The following is a 13,765-nucleotide window of genomic DNA, read 5'->3' on the forward strand; positions in this document are numbered from 1 at the left end:
GTCCCCCACGACCTGGCAGGGAGAACTCGGGTGACAGCTCCCCAGCTGCAATCTTAGGCGGTCATGGGGACTAAGATCAAGCCAAATGGGGGGTGTGGAGGGGGTGTTGGGGTGCAGAGCAAGAGGAGAGGAAAATCATTATTTGCGTTTGTACAATACATTCGGGTAACTTGTGGACAGATCCGATCCAAATGCGTTTTGTGTGGAGACTGGATTAACAATGCACAAGCATAAAGCCGCAGCAAACCTGTTTTCTGAGCTCAGGTGAGTGAAGTGTAAAGGAGGTGACAGTGAAATGTACATCACAACCTGCTGTGATCAGGCGGGGGCCTCCGTGCGTGTGTGTGTGTGTGTGTGTGTGTGTGTGTGTGTGTGTGTGTGTTCCCAGAACTTGTATATGTGGCTGAGCAAATAAAAACGGGCCCTTATTATCCAGAATGTACTAGGGGTACCAGTTAATAATGGCGGATTTTTTAATCAAAGAAAACACGATAATTTCAAGAGAAACATCAAAAGTGCTTTATTCAAAGTAATGTCCATCGCTAGCTATACATTTCCCCCATCTTTCAGGAAATTTGTGGATGCCGTCCCAATAGAACTTTTCTTGTTTTGAGGCAAACCATTCAGAGACCCACTTTTCCACTTCTTCGTACATTTTGAAGTGCTGCTCAGCAAGTTCTAGTGAATACAGCAGGTGGGTTAATACTTCCCAGGCAAGATCTTTTAACGTGTCTTTAACTGGTTTTGAAGTGTGTGATGGTGCGTTATCATGAAGCAAAATTACTTTGCCATGTCTTCTGGCACATTCTGGTCCTTTCACGATCAAAGCATGGTTCAAATTGATTATTTGTTTTTGGTAGCAATCAGTATTAACGGTTTCACCTGGTTTTAGAAGCTCATAATACACCACACCTTCCTGATCCCACCAAACGCAGAGCATTGTCTTCTTTCCAAAGTGATTTGGCCTTGCAGTTGATGTTGATTGTTGACCTGGATCAACCCATGATTTTGTACATTTGGGATTCTCAACGCTGCCTGTAACTCCCACAATGCAGCCACTTTTCGCCAGTCACAATTTGATGCAAAAAATACTTTCTTTCATGCTGTTGAAACAACATTTTACTGATGACTTTTCGGTTTTCCATGTGTCTTTCGTTCAGTTGATGTGGCACCCATTTTCCTTCCTTTAAAGTCTTTCCCACAGCTTGTAAATGATCGGAAATTGTTTACTGAGCAACGTTTAATCTTTCTGCAAGTTGTTTTTGAGTTTGACACGCATCTTCATCCAATAATGCTTGTCATTGTTGGTCTTCAAACTTTTTCGGTTGACCTGGACGGTCTTTGTCTTTCTCATCGAAATCATCACTTTTAAAGCGTTTAAACCAGTGTTCACAAGATCTTGAGATGGAGCATGTTCACCATAAGCTCCCCAAAGTATACGATAACTTTTTCTTCAAAATAAAGTAATGAATTAAAACTTCCTGCAAATGCTCTTTTTTGGGGGCACGAAATTCAATATTTTTAAGCGTAAAAATATCTACGATGTTAACACCTTCAAAAATTTGACATATGAAGTTTTGGAACTTGCTGTCAATACAACAAAATAGCATACATATCAAATCGCATCTATATCAACATATGTGTAACTCCATCTATTAAAAAAAATCCACATTATTAACCGGTACACCTAGTAAGGGCAAGGCCATACATATAATGTGATCATATATACCAGTATAGGAAAGCATTTTGAAGCTGCTAAAGATGACAGAAAAATGTAATGTTTAGCCTTAGCTGGTTTGGCTTAGTGGTTGGAGTGTTGGCCCATGGACTGAAGGGTCCTGGGTTTGATTCTGGTCAAGGGCACGTACCTCGGCTGCAGGCTCTATCCAGGGCCCTTAGGGGGCAACCAATCGATGTGTCTCTCTCACACAGATGTTTCTCTCTCTCTCTGCCTCTCCCCCTCCCTTCCACTATATCTAAAAATCAATGGAAAAAATATTCTCAGAGGAGGATTAACAAAATACGTAAAGTTTAAACACTGTTTTGTAGTGTCATAGAAAATGTGCTGGAGCAGCACATTACTTCTCCACAGGTGTGTACGCAATCGCGTCTTCTCTCGGATTCTTTGGGCTATTAACACAGATAGGATCCCGGCTGCTTTTGCCATTATCCGACTGAAAATTGCAGAGCCATGCTGGCATCCCCCCCAGGCCGCGTGGGGAGGTCTGAACCAATGTCACCCCTGTTCTTGCAGCCCCGCCAAGTGACGGCGCTCAGGCATATGTTACAAATCTGTGTCACCTTCAGATGAAGGGATTTCAGTAAGAAAAAATGGGAACTAGGATTTAAAATGCTGTTAAAATTTTGGGTACTCCATTTAACGTCCAATATTGACCAATATCTAAAAAGAACTAATGTGAGTCCGACTGGTATGGCTCAGAGGTTGAGTGTTGACCTATGAACCAGGAGGTCATGTTCGATACCAGATTGCAGGCTCAATCCCCAGTGTAGGGTGTGCAGGAGGTAGCTGATCCATGATTCTCTCTCATTATTGATGTTTCCATCTCTTTCTCCCTCTCCCTTCCTCTCTGTAATCAATAAAAATATACTTAAAAATAAAAATAAAAAGAACTAATGTGAAACCTTCCTTACCATCCACTTCCCCAGGCCCACACAGGCCCACACAGGCCCCTGGAGAGAAGAAGAGGAAACATTTCTGACTGCAGCCTCAGTGCACCCCCTTTGAGGTTTGAGAGCTGCTGCTTGGGAGGAAAGTGAGGCCTGTACTCAGATACTTTCTGGAACATTCCAGAAAGAGGCTCTGTACTTGGCTGTTCTTCAGGAATGTGGACAAGAGGCCCCGCTGGTCTTTAATGTTGCTAATGGCACTGTAATGGGAGTTTAAAGGCTTAAATTTATAGTTCAAAGCCAATTAACTTCCTTCTCATCACTGCCTACTGTAGGAAAGTAAAAGGCCAAGCACAAAAGGAACTCAGAGTTACGGCCTTCAGAATGGGAATGAAAAATGCCGTTTGCTCAGGCGGATATATATGTCAAAGTTCTTTACATCCAAATCGCATTTCTAACCAGGCTGCTTCCTTTAAATGCCAGCCGTAGCTTCCTAATGTTCTAGCAGATAACTGAACATCTTATCCAATGTGTACCTTTAACATGTAGATCTGTGTGCAAGAAAACACAGGCTTTATCCCCACACCTTTTTCTAGGGAGGTGACTGCTCTGCTTAAGTAGATATCACGTCAAAATGTTAAAAAGCTCGTTCATTAGTGCAGCACAATATCCTTTGAGAAAATGTGGGGGTGATTCTTCCTGGGGGCTCCTTAGCAGACGGGAAAGTGCAGTCCCTGAGGTGGGAATAGGGACAAGTATCAAGGAAAAAGTGGGGGAGCCTGTCCCAGGTGTGACCGTGGAAAGATGGGGGGTGGGGAGTGGAAAGGAGGGGGCTGAGGTGGGAGGGAGGCAGGCAGAAGCAAAGGGGGGGAGGGGCAGCGGAAGTGAGGAGGGGACAGGGAGAAGGGGGAGAGAAGGAAGAGAAAGCCCGGGATGATCAAAATAGTAAATCAAACTTAAATCAGAAAACCAAAGTCAGGCAAATGGCTACATACGTAACCTGATCCCACCAGCATACTTACGAAGAATGACGTGGGTGATAACGAATGCAAATATAAAGACTGTCAGAAAAGACAGAGATAAAATAAACATATAAAAAAATCTGTAGTTTCTTTTCCCCACACAGTTGCCTACCCAGGGACAGTGGTGATCAAACCGTTCTGAAAAGAGAGGCAGAAAAGAAAAAAAAAGGGGAATCAATTAATAAAGTGTCTTTTTACATGAAGGAGCCCCTCCCCCCCCCCCAATGCTGATAACATAACAAAAATAATATAACTATGTATTTACACATGCACCACTCAGAGCAAGGCTTAACATGAAGACATTTCAAGAACATGATTATTCTTTCAACAGAACCTGTCTGTTCAAAGGAAACCGAGAGTACACATTTATTCTCATTACAATTAGAAAAGTAAGAGTTCACCCTTCGGTAAAACAACAAATGCAAATAGAAGGACTCTGGTTCACAGAACAGTCTTTCCTTAAGAGGGTACCAACACCTCTGACTTGAGAGCTGGGCAGGATGGTGTGGGGTCCCCGCCTTCGTGGGTACAGGTTCTCATGGTGACCAGACAGAGAGGTCCCCAGGGGCTGGGGACAGGACAGAGGGACAAGCCCTGGTCTCCCATCCCAATGACGACTGTTTCCTAAGAAATGTCTCCGCTATTTCAATAGTCGGAGAAGAACTGATACTATTATTATTTTAAAAAATATATTTTTATTGATTTCAGAGAGGAAGGGAGTGGGGGAGAGATAGGAACTTCAATGATGAGAGAGAACCATGCATCGGCTGTCTCCTGCACACCCCACACTGGGGACTGGGCCCGCAATGCGGGCAGCTGCCTGACTGGGAATTGAACCCGTGACCTCCTGGTTCATAGGCTGACGCTCAACCACTGAGTCACAAGACACAGCCAGTCCTCGCAGAGGATCTGGAGAGAAGTCTCAGAGCTCACGGTCCTGGTGACAAGCCAGTGGCTCTAAGAGGCTGACCCTCCAAGGAAAGCAGTTCTGACTGGCGTGCCCACGTGGGTGACGGGATCCGAGCGCAGCAGGAAGGGGAACCCCTGAGTCAAACTATGCCACTCCCCCACTTCAGCGACCCACACAGGCTGCGCCATGGCGAGGTCCACACGCACAAGTGCACAGAGAGAACACGTGGATCAGCCAGATGTCCCCAAGACTGAGGCTGTCGTCTTGGGACACCTCTCCCTCTCTGCACAGGAGCGCAGGAAATGGGTGCGGCGTGGAGGCTGGGCCAGAGGCACGGGGACGGAGCCTCCAGTCCAGCTGTGAGGCCAAACCCTCTTCCCTGGGCTCACAGCTGCAGAGGACAGCAGGGCGTGGGGGCGGGGGCACAGCTAACAGTGTGGGCCCCACGCAGGGCCAGGCTGCCTCTGCCCCTCTCCACGGACACTTGCTCTCACGGGCAATCTCATTACCCCAAGTTCCAACACCAACTCCACCGGATGGCGCCAAAGTGGCCACATGGCGCTGTCAGCAACAGCCTCGCCATCTCAGCCTTGACCCGAGAGAACTTCCCTTCTCCCTCCCCAAACACAGTCCTCCTCCCACTTCCCGCCTCCTTCTGTCAACCCAGAATCCCACCATTCCTTTTTTTTCCCTTTAATCCTCACCTGAAGATACGTTTTTATTGATTTTTTAAAATATTTTTAAAATATATTTTTATTGATTTTTTTACAGAGAGGAAGGGAGAGGGATAGAGAGTTAGAAACATCGATGAGAGAGAAACATTGATGAGCTGCCTCCTGCACACTCCCCACTGGGGATGTGCCCGCAACCAAGGTACATGCCCTTGACCGGAATCGAACCTGGGACCCTTGAGTCTGCAGGCTGATGCTCTATCCACTGAGCCAAACTGGCCAGGGCTTTATTGATTTTGAGAGAGAGAGAGAGAGAGAGAGAGAGAGAGAGAGAGAGAGAGAGAGAGACATTGATCAGTTGCCTCCCATACACACCCCGACCAGGGGTCGAACCTGCTACCTTTATGGTATATGGGATGACGCTCCGACCAACTGAGCCATGTGGCCGGGGCCCAGGCACCATTCTTGACTCCGTTCTTTCCCTCACCCTCACATCCCATCCACGAGCAAGTCCCATCAACAACTCTCACTGTTATCTAACATTATCTTAGTTATTTATTTGCTTTTCTCTGCCAACCCTACTCTGAGCCACTGATAAAATCTGTCACGTAAGTGAATAAACCTTCTTACCACCAACAGGACACCGGGCGAGCACGCGCATTGCCCGACGTCAGAGCTGACGTGCAGCAAGGGTGGGAGGGGACCCGGCTCCCCGGGCCTCCGGACTTGACCACTGAACGCCCGGTGCTGGCAGTGAGCATGCGCCGGTGCCCGGCAGGATCAAGGGCGAGGCCTGCCGCGAAGGAAAACAGCCACACGCGCCCCGCGCCTCCAGGCGTCCCTTATCTTCTCCAGGGAGGACACTTACTTTCAGCCTCCAAATCCTCCTCAGTCCGAGGCATGAACGCTAACAGAGGGAACCCCAACTCAGCATGGAAATCAGGCTGCTCTCCCACCGCACACATTCTCCCTCTAGGGGTCACGGATAAACTGGGACAGGGTGAGGGGTGGGGGTGGCTCGCCCAGTCCCGTACGGTTCGGTTCTGCTCTGAACGCCCTGGTCTTGGCTCTGGGAGTGGGGGAAGCCCAGGGGCTGCCTGGGGCCGGTTTGAAGGGGAGGCTGATGTTAGTGTTTCTCCGTTTCCAGGGAAGAAGAGCATAGAGTCTGGGCCCGAGCTGACGCAGGCGTGGCTCCTGGGGACCTGGCTGAAGCAGCCGCTGGAAGGGACAACATCTGGAGGAGGAGGGGCCCACAGCTGGCAGCGTGAGCTGTGTGCAACCACAACATCTGAGACGCTTCAAACAACTATTATTAGAGGCCGGAGTGTGTATTTTTGTGGAAACACTGACGGGGAGTGCTGTCCTGGGGGGCGGGGCGGGGCGTGTGCGATGGGTGGGTCTTTGAAAAAGCACTTTGGAGTCAGAGGCCGCCCAGGAACAGAGCCTGGGGCGGGGGGGGGGGGGGGGGATGGGGGGCGCTACACCTAGAAGGTTCTCTAATCACAGAGACCCAAGTCGGCGCAGGGTGTGTGTGTGTGTGTGTGTGTGTGTGTGTGTGTGTGCTGATCACACCTGTTAGCATCTCACTGCCCTGGGGTAGTTTGTGGGTTTTCCTCTCCTTCCCCAGGTGAGGCTGTGAAGTGAGAAATCACTTCTCGTCACCCCAGTAGCCCTGGTCCCGATGCAAGTGCTTGGCGGGGAGCAGACGCTCCCCAATATGCTCCAAGTGAGGGGAGAGACGCCTTCGGCTGCCCATAGTATTCCTGACGCCGGCTCCTGCTGCCAGGGGGAGACACGGGAAAGTGACAGCAAAGGTGAGATTCGGGCAGCCGGCCGCAGGGAGAGGCAGGGCCTGTGGAACCTGAACCTGTTCAGCGAGGCTGAGCTGACAGGGCCGCGCCGACGGCTGTCCGGCTGTCCGTGTGCATCAGCTCCGGGGAGACGGGGCCTCCTGCTGCCAGCGGAGGCAGAGGTGGGTGAGTAACCACAGCGCACAGGACACCTCGGGGAGACCGGAGGCTGCGGGGGAGGTCAAGGGGGGGCAGCAGTTCCGAGAAGTCACCTGCCCTCAGCTTCTAAGTGGGGAAGAAGGTTCCTTTAAAATGGCCAGTGGAACCACAGTCCAGGAAAAGGCGACACATCCTATTTTGTTAGCCCCAAACGCTAAGTAATAACGAAAAGGATATTACTGACGATGATGAAAACTACCATCCACTGAGCGCCCGTGACGTCATTATTGCCTTTATCCTTGGCCACAGCCCACACTTTCCACAAGAGGGCGCTCCCAGGGAGTAGAGGAGATACCCCCAGGACCCGCAGGCACTGAGCTGCGTGACGCCTTTCCCCATTAATCCTTTCCCCATAAGCGTCTATAGACGCACATTCAAAACATCGTGGTGTGTGGGGATGGCTTCCATTTTGGACGGGTGGCAGTTAATGGTTCAATGAAGGTTTCATTTCTGGGAGAGCTGGAATATAAAAAAGTGCTCTTAAAAACAAGGAGAAACGGAGAAGTATTAAAATTGGATGGGACAGGAAAATCCACTGAAATATTAAGGGAAAAGTGTTCGCAAATGTTGGGCATGAGTACAATGTTCAAAAATGTTCAGAATTAGAAATGTCCCCGAAGTTGGGCTCTAACCTAGGCCCTGGAGAGTGGGGTGCAGGGAGAGATGAGGTCAGACCTCAGGCCCGGCGCAGGCTGGACACCTGGACTGCCCATGAGCGTGGGCTCGGGGAGCCTGGGCCTCAGCGTGGTCAGGAGAAGGGGTCATACCCAGGTCCGCTCTCCACGGGTGACTGCACGTGTGAAACTACAGACGTAAACATGCAACTGAAATGTGAGACTCCTACTTTGAATGGTAATTAGATTTTAATTAAGTTAAATGTTTTTAAAGGTATGAAGTGGAAAAGGATGTTTCTTTAAACCTAGGACATTTTAGCTCAGCTAGCGTGGCTTAGTGGTTGAGCGTTGACCTATGAACCAGGAGGTCACAGTTCAATTCCTGGTCAGGCCACATGCCAGGGTTGCGGGCTGGATCCCCAGTGGGGGGCCTGCAGGAGGCAGCAGATCAATGATTCTCTCTCATCATTGATGTTTTATCTCTCTCTCCCTCTCCTTCCCTCTCTGAAATCAGTAAGAATAAATGAAAAAAAAATCTTTAACTGACTTAAGTGCCAGAGGACCACATTCTTAGACACTAAATAATTCATGCTATTCTAAGACTTTCAGTGAAATCTAAGTTGTTTGTATGGAAACTAATACAATAATTAATACATAATAAATTTAAGAACAAACTCTGTTTTGAGTAGGCACAACTGTAAACCTACTTTTGCCCCAGCCTGTACTTCTGTTTCCTCAGATGTTCTGGGTCTGACCTGGAGACGTGAACCTGAGAGAAAGACAGACTTCGGGATGCGAAAGGGGGTGAGACGCGGAGGTGAGCACACGCACTCCCCAGGCACCGGCCAGGAGCCAGTCGGGGGAGACAGAGCAGGGCAAACAGGTGACAGAAGAGACGCAGAGAGACTTCTGTGACGTAATTGCCCGTGGCTTCTCTGGGTATGGAAGGAGAGTCTTTTTGAAGCAGAGCTGCAGCCTGACAATCGCAGGCAGCAGTGAGGCGAGCACTTCTTGTGGGATAAACACAGAAGCCGCTGCTCTGTGACAGGGGCCATCCCAGCGCATCCCGAGGGCCTGGGCCTGAAGGCGGAACCCAGGAGGGCAGAGTCCCTCCAGGCTCTCACACTTGCTAAGAATCGCCTGGCGGTTTGCTAACATGCAGACTCCTGGACGCGGGTGTTCCATCTAAGGAATCCGTACCTACTTACATGCACTTAGACCGTAACAAACATGTCATGAAGGAGATTGTTCTGAGCGATTAAAGACTTGGTGGGATTTCATCGTATTTTGGTTATTGCCTCCGAAGCATCCCTCGGCTCTCTTGCAATTTTAATGTGCATGGAAGTAACACTTGTTTGAGAAGGAGCCGGACGGACGGACGGAGGGAGCTGGAGGGGGGGTTATCTGGCTGAAGCAAAAGCGTGGCTCCAGCCGCGGCGTGGAGATTGGAGGGGGACAGAGCAGGGCCGAGAGAGGGTCTGGGGCAGCCAGGGGCGGAGAGGGAGCTGCTGTGAGAGGCAGGAAATGAGAGCTGGCAGGAAGAGACGAGAAAACAGCGCCCTGACAACCGGGATCGGCGTTCATTTGACACAAGAGGAAGGGAAGGGCTTCCAGGAAAGAAGGTCACCTCTCAGCTGAGTGAGTCAGAAAGGTGACCCGGACGGCGTCGCCTGTCCCCGGAGCTAGTCACACTGAGCCACTGACCATGAGCTGGAATGGAAACCCATCTCTTTCTGAAAAACAGCTGAGCGGCTCCTAAGGAAACCAGGAGGAAGTCAGTGCCAACATCCATGCCCAGGTCCTTATCTGCGTGCTTAGAGGGGGGTAAACCTGGCTCGGAGCTGGTCGTGTGGGTGACGGAAGCCGCTTAGGAAAACGGCAGCCTCCTGCACAGCCAGGAGTGAGCCCGGCTCTAAGTCTTGCAAAGTGCGAGATGCCTCAGTGATGGCGACATTCCTTGACTTCTCTGTCACTGTGCAAGTCTCATTGAAACCCCCGGCCCCACATGGATGACCCGTGACAAGAAAAACCGCCCACGTTGTCTTCAGCTGACGGATCTCGTGACTGTACGCGCTCAGTTCAAGTCGGAGGCGGGGACACGGTGACGGGCCAGGCCGAGGCGCGCAGGAACCTCCCGGAGGACGCGGAATGGGACAGGGAGGAAACATGACAGGCAGCTGGAATCCAAAAGCATTCACAGGCGCTGCTGCTTCCGCCAAAGAGACGCTAAGGAAAACCGACGGCTCACTGGAAGGCTCTGCGGCCCAGGAGCAGAGGCCCTGCCCACGTGCCAGGCAGAAACCCCAGGGGCAGCCTCCACGAGCAGCAGACAACCTCAGGTGACTCGCCTTTTCCACGCTCTCAAACACCCTGCTCTTCCCGCCTAGCCTCTGAGCCTCTGTCCTACTGTCCTGTCTGTCTGTCTACCTGCTGGGCCTCTCGCTCTTCAACCCAGTAACTCCTACCGATGCTGCGACACGTGGCGTAGTGACCGGCACCACCGAGAACTCTGGGCTCTCAGACGCCTCCCCAGAGCCCCGAGCGCACCCCGCTGTGCGTTCCTCCCCCACGGCCTTCCCCAGCGGCTGCCAGGCCCTCTCTAACAGGAACCGTGCATTTAATGATCCCTTTGGAGACTTGGAGAACGGAAGTGGACACGCAGAAATCGCTCCCACACATCCACGCATGGGTCACTACAGCTGACCTGTGGGTTAGGAACGCACCTTGGACTTCATAATGTCTAATACCGCGTTGCTCTTTATCCAAAACGCTGTTGGTTGTTATGGCTAGCTTAGGCTTTGAGTTGAACGTTACAATTTTTTTATCTGGTCCCCTGCCTCAAATTGCACTGAATTTATAAATAAGTTTGTGGAGACACCATGTCTTGATTTCTACTATGGTTCCTGATACATAGTACCCTATTTTAATGTATTTATTTGGTGTCTAAAAAAATCTACCAAACTTAAAAAACTAGCTCTCATGTTTGTTGGTACTGTTATTGTTGGTTTTCTCATCATCTATAAAAAAAGTGATAATATTGTCTGCTCATTTTTGACGGTTATATGTTCACAGTTTTCTCATCCTACTATGTTAATTAGAAAAGTAGAAACGTTACATATTAGCAGTGATAGTGGACATCCTAATTTGTTCCTAACTTTCATGTAAATAATTCATTATTTTACTATTTTTTTTAAAAAGTTAGCTTTGAAAAAATCATGTTAAAGGAATATTCTTCATTAGTTTTCTATTGCTAAAGGGCAAATTACCACGAATGTAGTGGCTTTAAACAACACCAGTCTACTGCTTGGAAATGTGAGTGGTCAGGAGCCCAGTTCAGGGTCTCTCCAGGCTAAGATCACAAGGGCGGGCTGCAGGCCTCAGGTCCTCCCAAGCTGGTGCGGTTGGGATTCTCTTCCTCTCCCCCTTCCCATTACCCGCCCCCCCCCCCCATCTTCAAGCCAGCACCGTGAGCTACTCCTTCTCCTGCTTGCACTCTCTCCATCTTTGCTCTACAGGGCACTTGTGATCACAGTGGGCCCATGGATAGCCCAGGGTCCTCTCCCTAGTTTAAGGTCAGTTCATTAGTAACCTGAAAGGCGCCTGCAGAGTCTCTTTGCCAGGTGAGGTGACAGAACTCTGGGAGCAATGTCCCAGGACCAAGGTCACGCAGCCCAGATTCTGCCGGCCACGCCTCCAGCCTCGGTGCTGCGAGTTTTAGAGTTAGAAACAGGTGCCAGGCTTCAGTATCCATGATCACAATCACACACTTCCGGCCTCTGACCTATTGATAAATTAATAGGTTCAGTAACATTAAAAAATCATCGCATTCCCGGAATACACCTTTCTCTGTCAGAATGATGAATCCTTTCTAGATGAAACTGGCTATGCCATCACGCTGGCTCTAACGTGCATTCATAAATGAGAGTCTTTTTTCCGTTTTGCATCTTATTGCTGTCCGGTTTTGGGGTTTGCTCTCTTGCTGAAATGAGCTGAAAGGCTGCCCAGCTGCTCTCAGCTCGAAACACTCCTCAGAACACAGGGAGCCACGTCTCTGGCGAATTCTTCAATTAACTCAGCTTTTCACTGTTGGTCATCTATTTAAGTTTTCCTGTCATTCTCTGGCTAATTTCCCATAAAACAATGTTTCATTGAGATTCTCATATCAATTGGTCTACAAAATAGTGTATTTTCCAGTAAGTAAAAAACAACTACATTTATCTCATTTGATTTTGCTATTTTCACTTTGTTCTTTTCTTTCAGTTTCACCAGAACTTTACCATTTTGTTGTTTGTTTTCTACAGAATTAGTTCTGTGTTCGCTTCTTTTTTTGTTTTCTGGGTGACTGTTTTCTTCCTGTTTTTTTTGTTTTGTTTTTTTCTGGTTTATTTTGCCATTCTTTTTCTATCTTCTTGAGATGGATGTTATGTTTGTTTATTTGCTTCTAAGTTCGGTTTTTTTTGTACTTGACTTTTAAAAACTTTTTATTTTATGGGCCATCCACCATCCAAGCAAACTTCCTGTTTGGGGAGAACCCCAAAATAGGTGCCAGGCAAGGCCCCACTCTCCCACCCCATTATAGACGCTGAGTGGGGCACTGCCTGGTTGTAGAATGAAACAGGCCCAGATGCTCTGGCCAGCTCTCCGAAGCCAGCACCCCTGGGCCTCCCAGAGAGTCACAGTTCTAAGCGGACGTCAGCAGCAGAGTGAGAGCCCAGTGGTGGGGACAAACACCTTGCTTGTGGCCTGGCACCTCCTGTGCTATCCTGTCGCCAATGTGTCCAGCTTGGGGCAGCCACCCAGCCTCTCCCTGGCTCTCCCTGGCTTCGGAGCCCGATTCTCCAGCCTTTTCCTTCATTTTTATGAGCTACCTGAAAGTTTTCCAAACAATTGCTTTCTGCTTAGGTTAACTGTTCTGTGTGTTTAAAATTTAGAATTCTGACTGGCATAGTTTTCTTTTGCATGGTTCTTATTGTCATTCCCTAACTATTCCGTACTTGCAATTTTGAAGTTTCTGTCGCCCATGAGTTACGATGTAAAGTTTTAAAAACTATTACAATCGGTTAGGTTTGTGTATTATATTTTGTGGTTGATTTCTAGTTTTATTGTTGTGTCATCAGCTACACAGCCTGTGCAACACTTGCTTTTTAGAAAGTTAGAAATTTTTGTGTGGCCTCATGATTACTTTTTGTAAACGTTCTACAAACAGTTTAAAAAGGCAAGTATACTTTGCAGAAACAAAGTTCAGCATCTGCTTATGAATGATACCATTTTATTCCTTGAAGTGTGCTTATCTGAGCCCTAAAACTGGAGTTATGCTACTGTTTCTCACTAGCATTATGTTTATACCAAATTACCCTTGCATTTCCTAACAAACTGTTCTTTCTATATCTCGACGCCATGTTGTCTGGTACATGTGTTTTGATGACTACATTGTTCACTGTAGCCTTTACTCTAAGTACTCTCTTTGACCCTGTAACCTGGTACATATAATGCTTTCCCCCTTCCGTTCTCCTATTAATAATGATCGTGGGGACTGCCTTTTATTTAGATGCACCAGCTGTGAGCACAGTGCCGGACCCACAGGTGCGCATTAAACGCGAGTGGAAAACCAGGATCCGGGAGACCAGGGTGCACAGCACAGCCCTGTTCGTTCCAGCTTCTCGTAGGATAACGTGCCAGGTCACTGCAGTCCCTTCGAGTGACGGACTTTCCGATGGGAAGTGAAGGGTCCTCTCACCACCCAAAGAGCTGAAAGGAAACCCCAGGTGCTGCCCACACGCAGAATGCAGGCAGCTGCCATGGTAGCTCTCGGATACACACCTGGTGCAGGTATAGCTGGACGCAGAAAGGGGGTCCCTGGGTAGCGGGGGCCTGGCAGAGCGTACACACAGGATGTCTGCGGGCCCAGCTC

At 49.0% G+C, this 13,765-nt stretch overlaps 1 protein-coding gene across 3 annotated transcripts in view; it reads right to left on the reverse strand.

The window, feature by feature from the left end:
- The window catches only part of ZDHHC14 (zDHHC palmitoyltransferase 14), a 180,549-nt gene that overhangs the window by 21,228 nt on the left and 145,556 nt on the right, over window positions 1–13,765 (reverse strand). For 2 of the 3 annotated variants that reach the window (XM_079781065.1, XM_079781066.1), the window contains exon 4: window positions 3,651–3,788. The exons of the other annotated variant lie outside the window; for it this stretch is intronic. In XM_079781065.1, coding sequence (XP_079637191.1) covers window positions 3,651–3,788 — 138 coding nt within the window. The remainder of the gene's footprint in view (window positions 1–3,650; window positions 3,789–13,765) is intronic. 3 annotated transcript variants of the gene reach the window in all.

This window comes from Cnephaeus nilssonii, assembly GCF_951640355.1.
Source record: "Cnephaeus nilssonii genome assembly, chromosome: 9".
In the NCBI taxonomy this organism is placed as follows: domain Eukaryota; kingdom Metazoa; phylum Chordata; class Mammalia; order Chiroptera; family Vespertilionidae; genus Cnephaeus; species Cnephaeus nilssonii.